Source organism: Cryptomeria japonica, chromosome 5 (genome assembly GCF_030272615.1).
Source record: "Cryptomeria japonica chromosome 5, Sugi_1.0, whole genome shotgun sequence".
Classification (NCBI taxonomy): domain Eukaryota; kingdom Viridiplantae; phylum Streptophyta; class Pinopsida; order Cupressales; family Cupressaceae; genus Cryptomeria; species Cryptomeria japonica.
In genome coordinates, this window is record NC_081409.1 from 119,674,940 (window position 1) to 119,693,747 (window position 18,808).

Here is an 18,808-nt window from a genome sequence, read left to right on the forward strand (position 1 = left end):
TTTGCCGGTAACAATAAATATGCCAATGAACAAATCTCCAAGACAAAGTGTCCAAACGATGTCTTCGACATAACCAGGTGTTTTTCATGCCATTCCAAGTGCTAGTGAACATTATATCCTGCTGGTGTACTAGATAGAGGTGACTGTGCATAAGTCACTTGCTTGCCGATGAATGTTGTTGATTCTCCAAAGTGCCAGAGTTGATAAGTGTTAGTAGGTGTTGACATCAATGACAAAAACATACCAAAATACCAACAAACCCAGGGTCGACTGGGTGTGGGGGAGTGATAAGAAATGAAGCAGGCTATTGGTTAGTGGTGGTGGCACTCCCCATGGGACCCCAAACCAACCACTTAGCCGAAGCCATGGTAACTTATCAAGCCCTTTCCCTTGCTAATTCTTTGGGATATAAAAAAGTTTAGCTTGAGGGAGATTCTAACAACATTTTTAAATTCCTAAAGGGTCTATCTTCCCCATCATGGAGCATTTAAAATATTATATCTCAAGTAAAGGAGATAACTAAGTCCTTCGAGCAGTGTGTTATCTCTCACATATATAGAGAGACTAATACTATGGCTGATTGGGCTACCAACATGGTTGTTCATGCTAAAAAAATGATTAGCTGGAGAGGTGAGCTGGATCTTCCTCATGAGGCACGTGTCATCCTTATTTATGATCAGGTGCATGGAAAAGAGGGAGTGATAAGTGATGATTACAATGTACTTATCAATGAAAGTTTCCATAATGAGTCAAAAAGAGCAGCGTTCAAAGCTTGAGATGGCATTTAATGTTGATGGGACTCCACACACTTTCTGGGTGCCCATTTTTATCTTGAGGGTTTCCTTGCTTTGCACTTTGGTGTATGTTTTTGCCTTTTTCTAGACTGTGAAGGGAGGGAGAAATTCTGCCGTTGAAGCTATGGGAGGAAACAGGAAAAGGATTTGAGTCATTTCTTGTGATGAATGGAACAAGAAGCCAAAAGTGTGGGCTATTTTGGAGACTGCTAAGATGAAAGGGTATATGGAGTGAATCTTGGGTAAAATTCTACCATTACCAGATTATTCAAGAAGAATTGGAAGGAGAACAAAATAACCATAGGCAGAAGAAAGGTGGAAATTCATGAAGAGGTGATTGATGAATTCACTGGGATGCCAATGGAGGGAAAAAAAATCTATAGGGAGAGAAAGCTCACTAAGGCATCTATTAAGCGATTCCTGAAGGAAGATTCTAAGAAAGCCAGTGAAATCCATCAAGAACTACTACTCGCCAAAGGTGATTAAAAAGGTATGGAGATGGATTGAGTTTGTTGTCATGCAATATGTGACTCTTGATGGTAGATATTCTCATGTTTATGGATATCATTTTGTGCTCTTGAATCACTTCTACCATAAGTATTTGGTGTCTATTCCCTTCTACCTATTTAGCTCCTTAAATACTAGCATAATGTATTTTAGGGCTAACCCGGATAGAAACCCTCCCATGCATGAAGGGTTAACGCTTCTCTTATACAACCATGTTAAGGCCTCCTCTGTGCAACATTCTATCACTGAGCTTTTAGACTCGAAAGATGAGTTTGCAAACTCAGATGATAGTGAAGATGAGCGGTCTGATACAGAGTTGGAAGATGATATCAATAGGGTTACCTCTACTAAACGAAGTGGAAAGGGGAAGGATAAAGATATGGCTTTTGGGTCAAGCAAAAAGACACCTGGAAAAGGGGTTAAAAGTAATAGGAGTAAGGTGCAGGAGGAAGACAACTAGTTTGAAGAAGATGATGAGGATGATGAGGGGATGGAGACTAAAAGCGAAAAAGTTACCCCTTCGCCCAAGAAGAAACTAAGTGGAGTCCTATCGTTTCTGATATCTGCCCGGAGGAGGATGGTACCTCTAAGATCCACTCTACTCCTTTGGACCCTAAGAAATAGGCTTGTGATGTTGAGAAAGATGGGAAGAAGGGGATGGAAGGTGAGACTCTACCTCCTAATGACAAAGCTACCGTTGTTGATGTGGACACCCTGGATAATATTGTTGTCTTTCCAGAGTTCAACAAAGCCAACATCAATTCTCCTATGACCATGCTTCATATCGTGAAGAATGGGATGATGGGTTTTTATAAGGTCAAAGAATGGCTCTATTCAGAGATGAATAGCTTGAAGACTAAACAGGCGAAATCTTCCATAAAAGTGGATACTTTAAAAACTTGGGATTGGTAATCTAATTACCCTGCCTATTTACCTGAATGAACTAACTAAAGCCATCAATGGTGCAAAGGCTATCACTAGAGCGTATTGCTCTTAGTTCAAGGTTGTGGAGGCTAGGTTCAATGAATTGGAGATTAGGGTTCTCAGCCATGAGAATACTCTGAAGAAAATTAGCGAGCAAAGGCATAAAATTCTGAAAAAGCCTCTATCAACAGCTTTAGTGTGATGATTAGCAAATTGGAACATATCCAACACAAAAAGAACACAATAGATATTACTGAGGATAAGGTTCCGACCCTTGAAGGGGGGGCTACTAGAAATGGGAAGAGAACCCGGGCAAGTATGCAGAAGATGGCTCAGCAAGCCAAGGAGATGGAGGATTTGAAGAGTGCTACTGCCTCTATGGTCCAACTGGAGTAAGAAGCTATAAAGCTTCTAAAAACTTTCTTTTAGGTCTCTTTTTCTTTGTTCTGGGCTATCCATTTTGACGTTTTTGCGATGTCCTTCTATTTCTTTTGGTGCTCTTGCTGGCTTTTCATTTCTATCAGTTGTCTCCTTTTTGTGTTTTGTTCTATCTAGCTGGGCTTTCAATGCTTTATCTATTTTATAATCTGATGTAATGGGTTTCGGGGCCCCTTCAAAACCTGCTTTTCACTTAATCAAGAACATAAACATGAAAACAAGTGTCAATATGAATGTGATAAATAAGTTGATAGGGTGAATATAGAAGTTTTTTTAATCGTGTAAATGAGGATGAGTGGTAGGTGGATAAGAACATGTATAAAGGGCAAGTGGAAGGAAAGAGACCCAAAAATTTATAAAATTATTCCATTCGTCAGTACATCTGGGTAACAAAGCAATTCCCTTGAAATAAACATAAAACACAATAAAAAAATGTTATGGATATACAACTCTCACAAGTACCAACTAATTTTAGTTGAAGTATATGTTAATTATTTATTGGACATTTTTTTTAATCATATTAACTAAAATAAAGCGTGGTTGTGAAGGAACAGTCAATTTTACAACTCTTGAACAAATTATAGTCAACTTCTCAAATAAGAGCCTTTCAGGACAAGCTTAAATAATGTACTCTAAGCTTTGACTTGTTTAGGTGATCAACTAAAATCACACTAACATCTCCAATAAGACTCACCTGTTAGTGTTATTTCGGATGTTGATGTACTTTCAGATTAACTACCTAAACAAATCAAAACTTAAAATGTGACACATAAACCAAAATTTCCCACAGCTAGCTATATAGATCACAAAGTACATCAACAAAAAAACCACATTGATTTATAGTTCTTATAAATTGAACTGTTACAATCTATATGACAATGTTTAACAGTACACCGTATGAACACGATCCACAGCTATTGGGTTGTAATTCGTGACAGTAGAATTGACCATTATCCAGATCATACTTCCCCCACATTACAGACCTCCAAAACAAGAACAAAATCCTCCAATGACGCCTCAATAACTACAGAGCAACCACTGTTCAATACAACTTTAGACAAAATAAGCTTGCCCTAAGCATTGCCATACAGATCCTGCAACAACCTGAGCAAATCCTATTTACTTACAAAATTCATACACCCAATCTCTTTCATTTTTCTCATACCTGAAGAGAGAAGCTTCCTTGTGATGTCAAGATGGCAGCAAATTGCTAACAAAATTCCGGGGTGGGCTCTACATTCAGATCAAAAACCTCAACGGCCATATACTTTTCACTTCCAATATCTTCCTGTGCAGATACTCCGCATCTGCCTGTATTCTTGTTTGTACAACAAGTCATATCCCTGTGAGCACGAGGGCTGCCGGTCGATGGCAAGTTAAAAAAGTCCTCCAGCTGGAATACAGGCTTCCAGGGGGATTTTCCATTGGTAACGGTAGCACCCACATTTCCTGCAGAGCTCGAATTCATTGTCTTCTTCTTAATCAATCTGTTCAGTGCTTGAATTCTGTGCACCAAAGCGAAAAAATCATCGGCTTCATCTGTTTGTGGGTGTTTCTTCTCGATCTGTGTACTGTCTTCTGAGTCTTCATAAATTGGATAACAGTGCATCTTATAATGCTTTGGCCCCTTGGAATCCATGGTAAGAGCCAGCAGAGCCTTTAAACAAATGGGTAGATAGAGATTAGAGTCAGTCTCACATATAACCAAAATACCTCCACAGAAAATACCATCACACACTGCGTCACATATGGTCTTATGCTCGAATACCATCAGACAGAGAAAAAGTTAGATACCCATTGTCATTATTCTGTATAACTAGATTTTATAGAGAGATTCTTATCTTCACGGAAAAGAACAGCTGAAACCAGAAAACTTTATGAAAGTAAATCCACACACCTACCCCTGTATTATTGTCGGCGAAAATCTGTTCCCTATACTATCAAAATCTATGCGCGAAATATCAGGTGGAGAGGAGAATGAGAAAAAGTGATTGATACGGTTCACTACATTCTCATATTAGGCAACCAAATCTTTCATAAGCAACTTTCCACTTTCACAACGGAATATGTCTTTACGCTTTGATTTATTTTCAGTGTTAGGGTATATTTTCAGGATGCAGGATTTATTATTATTATTTTTTATGCATGGGCATCTTTTCATAATTTATGACAAGGAATGATATGTTTTACTTCTACAGATGAATTATAATATATCTAATTGTTCTATCCATTCTATGATGACCTTATATGCTCTATGATGACTTATATATATAAGACTGGGACATCTAACCATACTAGAGCCTAAACAATTTAAATTAAAGTGATGAGCCAATGTGACATCATGTGCGCTAGGTATGTCAAATGATTCTTGCAGTAGAAAGCAATTTGGTTGTTCCCTTTGGAGGTACTATACAATGCGATGTCACAAGGCTCTTTGGTCCCATCTAAAGCATTATTATTTTCTTAATGATAAAGGTACAAGACAGTTGCCTAAAAGTCAACGAGAGTCACTTACGATAACTAGGAATATCGTTATAATATAAATATAATGGCAAACATAATGAAAGAGTGAAAATGAAATAAAGGGTTTTTTAAAGAGGTAATTTTGATTAGGTAATTAAATAAAGTTGATAAGTATAAATTATTCTAAATTTATTGAGTTAGTGGAGTTGAGTGGAGTGGGTTAGAGTAGCTAATATCAAATAAAAAGTACAATCATATCATAAATATATGAAGAAAGAATTGTTTAATCGTTGTAATCAAAGAATACATATCTATTGATAAAGATAATTGTTTCAAAGCATATTAGTTTTGATTTAGTTATTCAGTTGTTGTACATTTCGTTGTAGTTATACATCATATTACTCATATTTTACTTAATTTTTTTTCTCACCCTCAATTAAGAGTATTACAATTTCTTATAAGGCATGTAATGATAAGTGTTGATACTTTGTTGATGAGTTGCAAGCCACCATAAGATACATAAATATTGAAGATTTGGAGTGACCCTATTTTGGTGGGATTTTATGACAAGTTATGACGGAATGTTATGACATATAAGAGCTAAAAATATGAGGGTTTGTCTTGGAATCCAATTTATCTATAAAAGAAACTATTATTTGTCATATGGTGCCTACTTTTGAGATGATATGACATGGAAAGTTAGGCACCACCTTTAGATATTATTGTAACATTGTTTTGAAAATAATTTATAGTTTTCTTTCTTGTGTCATTAGTCTACAAACTAATACTAAAGGAAGTGGTTTCATAATTGAATTTGTAAGTACACATGCGGTACTAGAATGTTGCCAAAATTTATTCAAGTTTATTATTTCGAAATACTTTGGTCAAAACTTACATTTAAGTTATATTGTAATCCTCTTCAGATTTGATAATACATTATTCATGTTTTGGAGTATAGATTTTTCCTCTTGAAATGGTTTCTCCATATAAATCACTATGTTATGGTACAATTCATTTATCTATTTAGCATTGATTTTTCCTATTGTTTTAATTAGGGAAAAAATGGGATAGGCTTGTTACTGATACATAACCGCCAAACTGGTGCACAAGGGGAACTCACAAGCAGTGACACCACCAGAAGGAACAACACCAAAAAAGGTAGACTTGTTTTGAAACATGCTTTTTGGTGTAGGAGCACCCTTCAAAGGGCTCTTCAAAGGGCTCCCACCATTTGATTTTGTTGTGTTCTTGCTTCTTTAGGAAGCCTTTGTAACTTTAATAAGAGCCATGAGCTCATTGGTCTTATTTATGTCCTAGTTTAGGTCCCAGGTTCATAAGTCTAGGATGAGTTTTCTTGTGGAGTAGAGGGTATGTGCGTCTTTGATGAGTTTGGGGTCCTTTTAGCATGGTGGTGCCCATTGGATAACCCAAGGTAGGCCTAGGAGGTAAGAAAAGCAATTTTGGAAAAGTTGCTCAAAAGTTGCATGACAACTTTTCAAAGTTGTCAAGCAACTTTTCCACCTAGTAGGTCAAAACCCTTAGCTTAGCATGGACAACCCTAATGTGGGCACACAGACCAAGGAAAGGGTACTATATGTAGTTGCAAACCCTAAGATGAGGGGTTGGATGTTAGTTTTGGGTACGACCCAAAGAAAGTGACTTGACTATGACTGTAATTTTGTTGCAAGTCGGCACAAGTGGAGCAATGAAGGATTGATAATAGATTGATCTTCAAACAAAACTTTGTTGTGAGTCTTTTATGGTGTATATACCTTCATTTTGAGCATTTAGATTAGGTTTTGTTTTGCAAGTGTTGTGTGTTTGTAAATACTTTGTAAACTTTCTCCTTACTGTCTAGTTTTGGACTAGTTTGTGTTAATGGGTTGACAACTCCTTTCCCCATTGTGGAATCACCATGAAACCATGGGGAATAGGAGTACAAACCCTGTACATTACTTCAAAGCAAGCAGGGCTCTTGAAGATGCAGGGAAGCCATCCAAAGACCCACTCCTAGGCGAGACTAGATAGTGCCCAGCTAGGAAGGGTTAAAGTTGCAGAGGTCCATGAGAGCAAGGAAGGTCAGAGGAGGATGCACCCTTTGGAGGAGTTGAAGAGGGGTGTGTGGAGCACCATTGATGAGAAGGAGGAGATTCCACCAATCCAAACAAGGTCGTAAACACATCAAACCAACATTGTGACCCTGGCAGGCCTAAAAACCCTCTTTAAAACCCTTAAAAACCCCAAAATTCACCTAGGGTACTGTACGGACACTTGGAGGCCCAAAACCAGAAAAATCTTTGAGCCCTTGCCAAATGATTAGTAGTTCTTTTGGGAAGTTTCACAAGCATATGCATCATCTACAAGAGGGAGCCCTAAAATTCCGGATTGGAGGCCTAATTGGGCACATTCCTTGTAGCCCTATTTTGTAGGAAAAAGGCAAAATAGTGAAATTGGTAAAGGGTTGGAAGGATAAAACCTCTTGGGGGCACATGAATGGATGGAAAACCATGTCTAAGACATGTCCTATCCTTGCTAGGACCTAAGAAGGTGTGGGACAATCCAAACCCTTATCAGCCTAAGTAAGGGTTCTTTGAATCTCATGAGTAGGTGAGACCTTAGGAGAAGTATTTCAAGTTGTTGGTGGGTGGATTGGGCAAGGTCAGGGGATTCCACAAGAAGGGGAAGTCCTAGAGACCCTAGAGTGTGGTTAGAACACCTGGTGATCCAAGGAAAGGACCTAAGAGCATAGACTAGGCTAGTCTATCCCATACCCCATCCCATCAGATTGGTATCAGAGTGAAGTTAAAGATTTGGTGGACCGTGCATGTCTCTATATTCTGGTGAATCAGTAGGGGAGAACATAATGGTCACTAATACAGAGCTGGCTAGGGAGGTAGAGGAGCAGAAGGAGAAGAATAGACTCCTTGAAGAAGCTATGAGTGAGATAAGGGACAAGCTACAAGAAGTGGTGGATCAGAGGACACATGGACCTTGGGGTGAGGACACCAAGGATAAAGGGAAGAAAACTATTGATATAGATGACATTATACCTGAACCAGACCCCGTGATCAATGAAGAACCTTTTGCAAAGGCCATTAAGGCTTTGAATACCAAAGCTTTTGAAGGATTGCCACATTTCAGTGGAAGGATGGACATTGACACTGTCATGGAATGGATTGAGGGTACGGAGAACCACTTTGAGTGTGAAGGAATGACAAAAGTTCAAAAGGTTAAGGTTGCCAAATCAAGACTAAGGGGAGCAGCCTTGACATGGTGGAAGTACCTGCAAGAAGAGAGAGTTAGCATGGGGAAGCTACCTAATGCAAATTGGAAGGCCATGGTGAGTAAAATCAAGGAGAACTACTTACCAGAGGATTATGAAGTCCAACTTCATAAGAAGAGACAGGGATTGAAGCAAAAAGACCTTGATGTGACCTCCTACACTGAAGAGTTTCAAAAGCTTTATCTTAGATCCAAAGTCCAAGAAGAGGAATCTATCAAGGTGGCTAGGTATCTAAGCAGCCTAAAGTGGAACATTCAAGAGGAAATAAGCCTATGGACTCCCACCACTATCCAAAAATGTCATTAGCTTGCTGCCAAGGTGGAAGAGAGGAACAAAAGGAAAGGGGACTCTAATAATAGGGGTAGAGGCAGAGGTAGAGATCAAATGAATCACTGAGGTGGTTACCAAAGCAAGGAAAATGAGCAAAGGAACCAAGTAGAATCCAAGTTGACTGAACATAGCAGTGAAACCAATCTCAAAGGAGGCCATTCTAGAGGAAGAGGTGCAAAAGGGGGTCCAAGTAGGGGTAGAGGTATCGGTAGGGGTAACTCCTACTTTGCAACCATGAAATGTTACAACTGTGGTCAATTGGGACACCCGACCTATAGATGTCCTGACAAGCCTACATCATCAAGCGGTGAAAAGAGGGTTGCTTATGCTCATTAAGACACATCAAGCAGCAAGGCACCTGACATGGACCATATTAAATCAGATATTGGAGATAATCTAATGTTCAATAGGGTCTTGATAAGACAGTCGGTTAAGATTGAACCTAAGCATAGGAGAGCATTGTTTAGGGTGAGATGCAAGATCCTTGGAAAGGTTTGCAAGGTGTTAGTTGATTCAGGGTCAACTGATAACATAATATCAGATGAGGTAGCCAAGAAGTTGGAACTCACAAGTATACCCCACACTAACCCTTACAAGTTGACATGGTTGAATCAAGAGCAGAGTGTGCTTGTCAATGAATATACTTGGGTAGAGTTCTCTATTGGAGGATACAAGGATAAGATCCTTTGTGATGTGCTACCCATGGATGCCTGTCACCTATTGCTAGGTAGACCCTGGCAATTTTATAGGAAGGTAATCTATGATGGAGAGGAGAACTCCATTTCCTTCAAGAAGGATAGCAAAACCTTCAAGATTCAGTCTTTGACAGATAATGATGAGGGAATCTCAAGAACACCTAGTGTCTTATTGACTACTGGTAAAGAGTTCTTACACTTGCTACATGAGGATGACACAGTGAGGTGTGCCATCTTTGTGAAGCCAAAGAAGGAGGAAGACAAGTTGCAGGCAGAGGTACCCAAGGAGGTGAAGCAAATGTTGCAAGAGTATAGGGACATTGTGAGTTATGGAGCACCTGCAACACTTCCACCAAGAAGGTCTATAAGCCATCAAATAGACTTTGTTCCTGGTGCATCCCTACCTAATAAAGCTTCATATAAGCTCACACCTGACCAAAACAAGGAGGTGGGAAGGCAAGTGCAGGAGTTGTTGGAACAAGGACTGATCAAGAAGAGCATCAGCCCATGTGCAGTCCCAATAGTGCTAGCATCAAAGAAGGGAGGCAAGTGGAGACTTTGCACTGATTCAAGGGCAATCAATAGGATCACCATAAGGTACATATTTCCTATTCCTAGAATAGAGGATCTGATGGACTTTTTAGGAGGTGCTATGTACTTTACCAAGTTGGACCTTAAAAGTGGTTATCATTAGATTAGAATTAAGGAGGGGGATGAGTGGAAGACCGCTTTTAAGACCACAGAAGGATTGTGTGAGTGGCTTGTGATGCCATTTGGACTCGCCAATGCCCCAAGCACCTTCATGAGGTTGATGAATGAGGTGTTAAAGGACTTCACAGGTAGGTTTGTGGTGGTGTACTTAGATGACATACTCATTTATAACAAAACCAAAGAGGAGCACCTTGAACACTTGAGGTTAGTCCTAGAGAGGTTGCATGAAGAGAAGTTGGCACTCAACTTAGAGAAGTGTGACTTTTTGAAGCAAGAGTTGGTCTACTTGGGATCTGTGGTGTCTAAGGGAACCTTGAAGATGGATCCAAGCAAAGTGGAGGCAATCTTGAATTGGCCTGCCCCTAGAACAGGGACTAAAGTTAGGAGTTTCCATGGTTTAGCTCAATTCTATAGGAAGTTTGTGAGGAACTTCAGTGGCATATGTGCACCAGTCCTTCACACCATAAAAGGAGGCCTTAAAACTAAGTTCAAATGGACTGAACAGGCTGATAAAGCATTCCAATTATTGAAGCAAGAAGTAGCCACAAAACCCATCCTACTCTTACCTACTTTTGACAAGCTATTCACATTGGAGTGTGATGCAAATGCAATTGTAGTAGGGGGTGTATTGAGTCAAGAGGGAAGGCCTGTGGCATTCTTCAGTGAGAAGCTTAATGAGGCCAAGAAGAAGTACTCAGCCTATGACCTAGAGTTGTATGCACTAGTTCAGTCTCTCAAAAAGTGGAGGCATTACCTACTCTCAAAGGAATTTGTGGTGTTCACAGATAACCAGGCTCTGAGTTACATTAACACTCAAGAGAAGCTTAGCAATAGACATCTGAAATGGATGGAATACCTCCAATCCTTTACTTTTACCATCAAGCATAAAAAGGGGCAACTCAACAAGGTGGTAGATGCTTTAAGCAGGAAGTTGTTGACAGTTCAAGAGTTACAGTTGCAGAGCATAGGAATAGAAGGTTTCAAGGACCTCTATGAAGTAGATGAAGACTTCTCATCAGCCTACAAGGTTTGCAAGGAGTTTGAAAATCATTTTATAGTGAGTATGCATATTACACTCTCCAAAATGGTCTCTTGTTCAAAGGTAATCAGTTATGTGTGCCTAGAGGATCCATGAGAGAAAACCTCATCCAAGAAAAACACAATGGTAGTCTAAGTGGACACTTTGCAGTCAACAAAACTATGGATTTAGTATAGAGGTACTACTATTGGCCCAAGTTGCCAGGAGATGTGAGAAAGTATGTGGAGCAATGTGGTGTGTGTCAAAGGGCAAAAGGAGGATCAAGTAATGTAGGCCTCTATCAACCATTACTGGTCCCAAATAGGCCTTGGGAATGTGTAAGCATGGACTTTGTAGTAGGACTCCCCAAGACAAAGACAAGTGTGGATAGCATCTATGTGGTAGTAGATAGATTTTCCAAGATGAGCCATTTCATTCCATGTAGAGCTACACATGATGCTAGCTATATTGCACATCTCTTCTTTAAGGAGATTGTAAGGATTCATGGACTCCCATTAAGTATTGTTTCAGATAGGGACAACAAGTTCATGGGCCATTTTTGGCAAACCTTGTGGAGGAGACTAGGAACTAATTTATCATTTAGCTCAGCTTACCATCCACAAACTGATGGTCAAACTGAAGTCATTAATAGGGTGTTAGGCAAATTGTTGAGGTGTCTAACCAAGGAGTATGGGCAGACATGGGATCTAGTCATTCCACAAGCGGAGTATGCCTACAATGACAGTGTAAATAGGACCACTGGAAGGAGTCCTTTTGAAGTTGTTTATGGCAGACATCCAAGGGGAGTGTGTGAACTAAGAAAACTTGGTTCCATGGAGATGAAGAGTGGCCAAGCAGAGGACTTCAGTCAAACCATCAAGGAGGTCCAAGAACAGGTCAAGAAAGCCATCCTAGAATCTACCCAAAAATTGAAGGCAAAAGTGGATGAAAGAAGGAGAGAGGTTTAGTTCAAAGTGGGTGACTATGTGATGGTCCATCTAAGCAAAACTAGAATGCAATGTGGCAAGCCTACTAAACTGCAAATGAAGAGGGTAGAACCTTGTAGAATTTTATCCAAATATGGTGAGAACACCTACAAGGTTGATCTCCCTTCAGATTGTGCTATACCACTAGTCTTCAATGTTGCTGATCTAATAATGTACAAGGGTGAAATAGCAGGGCAGATTGAGAATCAAGCCAAGGAACTATAGGACTTGGATGTGAATGCCTTACCTCAAGTGAAGCAGCCCATAGCAGAGGAGATCTTGGAGTCAAGGGTGAAGAAGTCTACTAGACACCAAGTCTACATGGAGCACTTGGTGAAGTGGGCAGGTCAACCTATGTTTGAAGCTACTTGGGTTGAAGAGACCAAGTTCAAGAAGCATGGCATTGATCCGACTCTTCTCACTCCCCCAATTCTTTAGCTTGTTGTAGAGGGGGAGTATGGTGCAGGAGAACCATTCAAAGGGCTCCCACAATTTGATTTTGTTGTGTTCTTGCTTCTTTAGGAAGCCTTTGTAAATGTAATAAGAGCCATGAGCTCATTGGTCTTATTTAGGTCCTAGTTTAGGTCCTAGGTTCATAAGTCTAGGTTGAGTTTTCTTGTGGAGTAGAGGGTATGTGTGTCTTTGATGAGTTTGGGGTCCTTTTAGCATGGTGGTGTCCATTGGATAACCCAAGGTAGGCCTAGGAGTTAAGAAAAGCAATTTTGGAAAAGTTGCTCAAAAGTTGCAAAAGTTGCATGACAACTTTTCAAAGTTGTCAAGCAACTTTTCCACCTAGTAGGTCAAAACCCTTAGCTTAGCATGGAAAACCCTAATGTGGGCACAAAAACCAAGGAAAGGGTACTATATGTAGTTGCAAACCCTAAGATGAGGGGTTGGATGTTAGTTTTGGGTATGGCCCAAGGAAAGTGAATTGGCTATGACTATAATTTTGTTGCCAGTTGACACAAGTGGAGCAATGAAGGATTGATAATGGATTGATCTTCAAACAAAATTGTGTTGTGATTTTTATATGGTGTATATACCTTCATTTTGAGCATTTAGATTAGGTTTTGTTTTGCAGGTGTTGTGTGTTTGTAAATACTTTGTAAACTTTCTCCTTACTGTCCAGTTTTGGACTGGTTTGTGTCAAGGGGTTGACAACTCCTTTCCCCATTGTGGAATCACCATGAAACCATGGGGAATAGGAGTACAGACCCTGTACATTACTTCAAATCAAGCAGGGCCCTTGAAGATGTAGGGACGCCATCCAAAGACCCACTCCTAGGCCAGACTGGACAATGCTCGGCTAGGAAGGGTTAAAGTTGTAGAGGTCCGTGAGAGCAAGGAAGGTCAGAGGAAGATGCACCCTTTGGAGGAGTTGAAGAGGGGTGTTGGAGCACCATTAATGAGAAGGAGGAGCTTCCAACAATCCAGACAAGGTGGTAAAAACATCAAACCAACACTGTGACCCTGGTAGGCCTAAAAACCCTCTTTAAAACCCTTAAAAACCCCAAAATTCACCTAGGGCAGTGTACGGACACTTGGAGGCCCAAAACTAGAAAAATATTTGATCCCTTGCCAAATGATTAGTATTTCTTTTGGGAATTTTCACTAGCATATGCATCATCTACAAGAGGAAGCCGTAAAAATTTGGATTGGAGGCGTAATTGGGCACATTCCTTGTAGCCCTATTTTGTAGGAAAAAGGCAAAATAGTGAAATCGATAAAGGGTTGGAAGGCTAAAACCTCTTGGGGGCACATGAATGGATGGAAAACCATGTCTAAGACCTGTCCTATCCTTCCTAGGACCTAAGAAGGTGTGGGACAAGCCAAACCCTTATCAGCCTAACTAAGGGTTCTTTGAATCTCATGAGTAGGTGAGACCTTAGGAGAAGTATTTCAAGTTGTTGGTGGGTGGATTGGGCAAGGTCAGGGGATTCCACAAGTAGGGGAAGTCCTAGAGACCCTAGGGTGTGGTTAGAACACCTGGTGATCCAAGGAAAGGATCTAAGATCATAGACTAGGCTAGTATATCCCATACCCCATCCCATCACTTTTGACCAAAGCAAGAAACCAATGGGAACAAGGTTCCCATAAACCCAAAATTACCTAATAAAAAACAAAGGGGTTTTAGAGCACCCTGAAACATCAACTAGCCAAACCCTTGTGCTTACAACAATGAAGCCAAGGTGACAAACAACAACCTGCATGTTTTCAAAGTCTCCCACAACCTTGGATTTAAACTCACCAATTTACATTGTCAAAGACAAGAAACGAGTGAAAGAGAAACCGAGCCAATCCCTGCACACAAGCACCATAGAACAAACTAGAACAAAAAAATCCATAGGGTTTTGAAAGGCTTCCCTAAACCTTTTGTTAGTGAAGAACATTGTAAACAAGACAAAGGGGGCCACCTCAATAGCCCTGTTGTTCACAACACTAAGAAATGCAAAAACCTTAGTCATAAAGCTTAGGGATCCCTCAAAAAGCCACAAAAGAGGGTGGGGACCAACAAGAGTAGAAGAAAAGGCTCAAGGAGGGAGTAACCACTTTAAATGAAAGTCTAGAACATGCACAATAATGGGTAGGAAGGAGACAAGGCCCTCTCTGGTTAGGCACCCATAGGGTTACTACCCCTCAACACTCACCCATAACCAACCTACCACCCACACCACCAAACTAACACCAAAAGGAGTAACAGCAACCTCAAGACAATACTTAACCCACATACATCCAGATCCCCAATCCACCCTGAGGAAGGTCCACCTCAAAAGAAGTTTCCAAAGAGAGGCCATATGATAAAGTGAAAGCACTCCCATGGAAAAAATAGTGCCCAGACTCACGAGACCCGAGAAGCCCAAGAGCCAACCCCAGATCTACACAAAAGAGCACCTCCAAAAGGTCGACCAAATAGAGTGGCAACCACCAATAACCGAGATACCACTGCTTAAGAGGCACACACCCAAATCCAACCACACGAGGGACTAAATGTAATGAAACAAAAACACTCCAATAAGGATAGGCACATCCAAATAAAAGCATGTATAAGCCTAATCCATGAAACTGCTAGATCTCCAAATACCCAACACAAAAACAAGGGACACTCGCAACAAATAAAAAGGATACCCCTTCAGCCAATGGCAAAGAAAAAGAGAGGTTCTAACATACATCACTTGCAACCAAGCCACGGGAGAAAAACTTGGTGACCCAACAAACCAGAAGAACATTAGAAGGGAGCCAAACCATAAAACTCTAGCCCCATTACGCCTAGGCAAACATAGAATAAAGAAAACCAGGAGAGAATTGAGTCGAAAAAGGACCTCGCCCTAGCCAAAGAACCTAGCCAGGTCCCTTCCACCATCTAAATCTCCATCATCCTCCCCATCTTTTCCTACATTATCAGCCTCTGCAAAAGCCATAACTCATGCAACTTTGTTGCTTTGCATCGCTATCTAACAGAAAAATGTTGTGTTTTGTACTTCTAAGAGATTTTTCGGAGTGCCATTTTTTGTGGAGATTATCTTGCTGCTTTTACCAATTGGGTAAGTGCATAAAGATGAGTCCCACTTAGGGGGAAGTTCACACATTGGGAAATGCACCACTAGGAATAGGGCATTGTTTTATAGAAAATGGGAACTTGTTATGCTTTGGGTTCCCGAGCCAAAAACTCATAAAACGGGGTTCTATTATTTACAAAACAGGGCCCAATTTTTTAAAATATATATTTTTAAATAATGGGGCACCATTTTGTAAAAGTTTTTTTTTTTAAAATCCCTACAAAGTCATTTTTGCACTTTATATAATGGGAACCCAGCATATTTAAATAACAGGGCCTCATTATTTGTAATTTTAGAACCAAACCTGCCATGTGCATTGAGTTAAGGCTTCGGGAAAGCCATGGAATTCCCAAACCTTAGACTTGGACCTACAAGTTCAAGCTTGTATCAATGACATGCTCAAATACTGACTTTTGCCAAATTTTTCATTCCTATTATCAAAGAATTTTTTGACGAAATTAAAATACATATCAGATTCCATTGTGTAGATTCTGAATATGTAATTTAAAAAAAAAAATTATTATTTTCTCTTATTTTCAATTAATTTATGCTCAATCTAGTCCATAAAATTGAAATATTAATTGATTGTATTTATTTAATAACTTATTTGTTTTAATGTTTTTAGAAAAAAAATTATGTTATCAATCTGCATAAAATTTGTTTCTATTTGAAAAAAAAATCAAAAAAGGATAAGTTTAGGTCAAATTATGTGGGTCATAAATGACGAGTTTTTAAAATGACAATTAGGGCCAATTAAAAATTAATTAAAAATTAAAAATTAAAAGAAAAAACAAAAAATATGCTCATCAATATTTAGTGTGTTACAAATCATTTCCCAAGAGGGTTTGAAAAAGTAATATTTTTTGTATCAAAAAGTGTGAGCCATACGCGTGCATGGTATGGTCCTGAAATGGGCATTTTTAAAAAGTGGTTTTTAGAAATCCCTTTTGAAAGTCAATTTCTATTATTGGGGTATTAAAATAAATTACATATTTGGAAACTAGACTCCAAGTGCTATATTCCGTAGTGTTGAATTTTTTCAAGATTCAATCTCTAAGTGCTTCAAATTTTCAGCTCAAATGTGGCAAAATCTGAAAATTAGGAGAAACAGTTCCACTTTTTGGCCGAAAAGTGGACTCAACTTCTTGTAGTGACCCTATTGTTCATAACAATTTTAGATTATATTTAATATTTTTGTATACAATTATCTTAAATACTACTAGATACAAATTTATTTTCACATAGCTTGCCTACTCGTAAGTGTTAAAGTTTAATCATATCTTGTTTTAGTTACCAACTAGGGTGTTTTCTATTATAATGATTTTTTAGCAGTAGCTTGTGAACTAAGAGAACCTGATAACTTTTATTATAGGAAATAAATATGTGAAGTATGACAACGAGGATTAAACTATAAAACTTTTTAGAGAATAAATTTGAGATGTAAAAGGCTTGCTAATAGGCCTCAAAGGGTTGATCAACTTCTACAATCAAAAGAAGAAGTTGTATGGAAAAGACTAGAGAAATGTTGGATTAAAATTAATTTTGATGATGTCAGCATCAAAAGTAAATCCTGGCCCTTAGAATGTTGGCCTTGTAACTAGGAATGAATTTGAAAACATACTAGCAATTGGTGTTCAAAAATTGGAAGAAAGAACTAACAATGAGGTGGACTCTCAAGCAACACTTCTTGCAATCAATCTAGCTATTTGTCTTTCAGTATCAAAACTATAGCTTGAAGGTGACTCTCGGGTTATAGTAAACTCAATTATGAAGGGAAAAGCACAAAATTAAAAATTAAAAAAGTTTATTAAGATTATTAATTCAAAATTGACTCACTTTCAAGATTTCAAACTTTCTCATATTAAGCAAGAAGGATTTAGGGTGGAAAAAAAGCTATTGAATTGTGGCTATATAAATAGAGAATGTAGTACACTCGAATGGTGGGAATATTTTGGTGAAGTGAAACTTGATGAAGAAGTAATGTGAGAGGGGAGAAATGACTAATGGGATAAGCCTTTACTCAAGTGTGTGAGGGAAAAGTGAGAAAAAAATAATCTAGTTGAAACGGACTAGTATGTAGTGCATCGCCATTTGGAATAATAACAGTGATGAAGTAATTGTATTTACCGATGAAGGTGACATATCCATGTGAGTTGGTGTGAGATGAATAAGTAATGATGGAATTGGCTTAATTGACCAAAAACTAGGATATTTGGAGTAAATTGTTTATGAACATGGTGTTGTTTGAAAGGGTGTTAGTATTTGCAGGGAAAGTTTAGTATTCACAGGTTCTTTTAAACCTATCATGGAAGAAAAATTTTACTCCTAACAGACAAAAAACAACTTTCATTCATGGGGAAGATCTTAGAAGAGAGAATGATGAATATTTTTAAGATTGAAGACCCATGTTTTCTGAGGATACTGGATCTGTCCTTGTGAGAGGATTTTATGAACTTAGAATTCTAATATTGCATGAATGCAGATGTTGCCACAATATTTTTTGCTTTGTGTTTACCATTGGGGAACAAGAAAGATGTGCAATGGATAATGCAAGAGTGTGTGAAGGAAGAATATAAGTTTGGGATTATGAGATTTTGCCAAGATAAAGGGCACAATGAAGCACAAAAGAGAGACAATAGTATGACAAGAACAAATCGTATTTCCATCAATATACAAATGATCAACTAGATTAACCAATACAATAAACATAAGCCTTCATATATAGGAAAGGAAAAATGGATGTGTGAGCACACAATCATGACACGTGGCTCAATGAGAAACAAAAATAGGTAAGAAAAAGTAGGGATAGGTAGGAGAAATAATATAATATTCTACAAGAGGCGAATCACCCACCGAATGTGGAATGTAATAGCAAGATAAGACCACAAAAGGTGGAATTTATCCTACAAGCTACATCCTTATGTGCACACTTCCCTAATTGTCTCATATCCAAACTATGATGAGATGCATTATCCTAAGTTAACTTAAGTAAAGTGTAATTATGAATAAATAATTACACCAATACCCCCACTTAAGAGCAACTTAGGGGAATGAAGACTCAAGTCAACAATGCAAGATGGGTCCCGACTACTAGGCCATGAT

At 38.9% G+C, this 18,808-nt stretch overlaps 1 protein-coding gene across 1 annotated transcript; it reads right to left on the reverse strand.

The window, feature by feature from the left end:
* Positions 1-3,474: 3,474 nt before the first annotated feature.
* Positions 3,475-4,693, reverse strand: LOC131875595 (uncharacterized). The gene is made up of 2 exons (XM_059220181.1): positions 4,565-4,693; positions 3,475-4,320 (listed from the first exon to the last, which is right to left on the reverse strand). Exon 2 carries the CDS (start codon positions 4,300-4,302, stop codon positions 3,874-3,876), a length of 429 nt encoding a protein of 142 aa, XP_059076164.1. The 5' UTR covers positions 4,303-4,320; positions 4,565-4,693; the 3' UTR covers positions 3,475-3,873.
* Between the last annotated feature and the right edge of the window lie 14,115 nt (positions 4,694-18,808).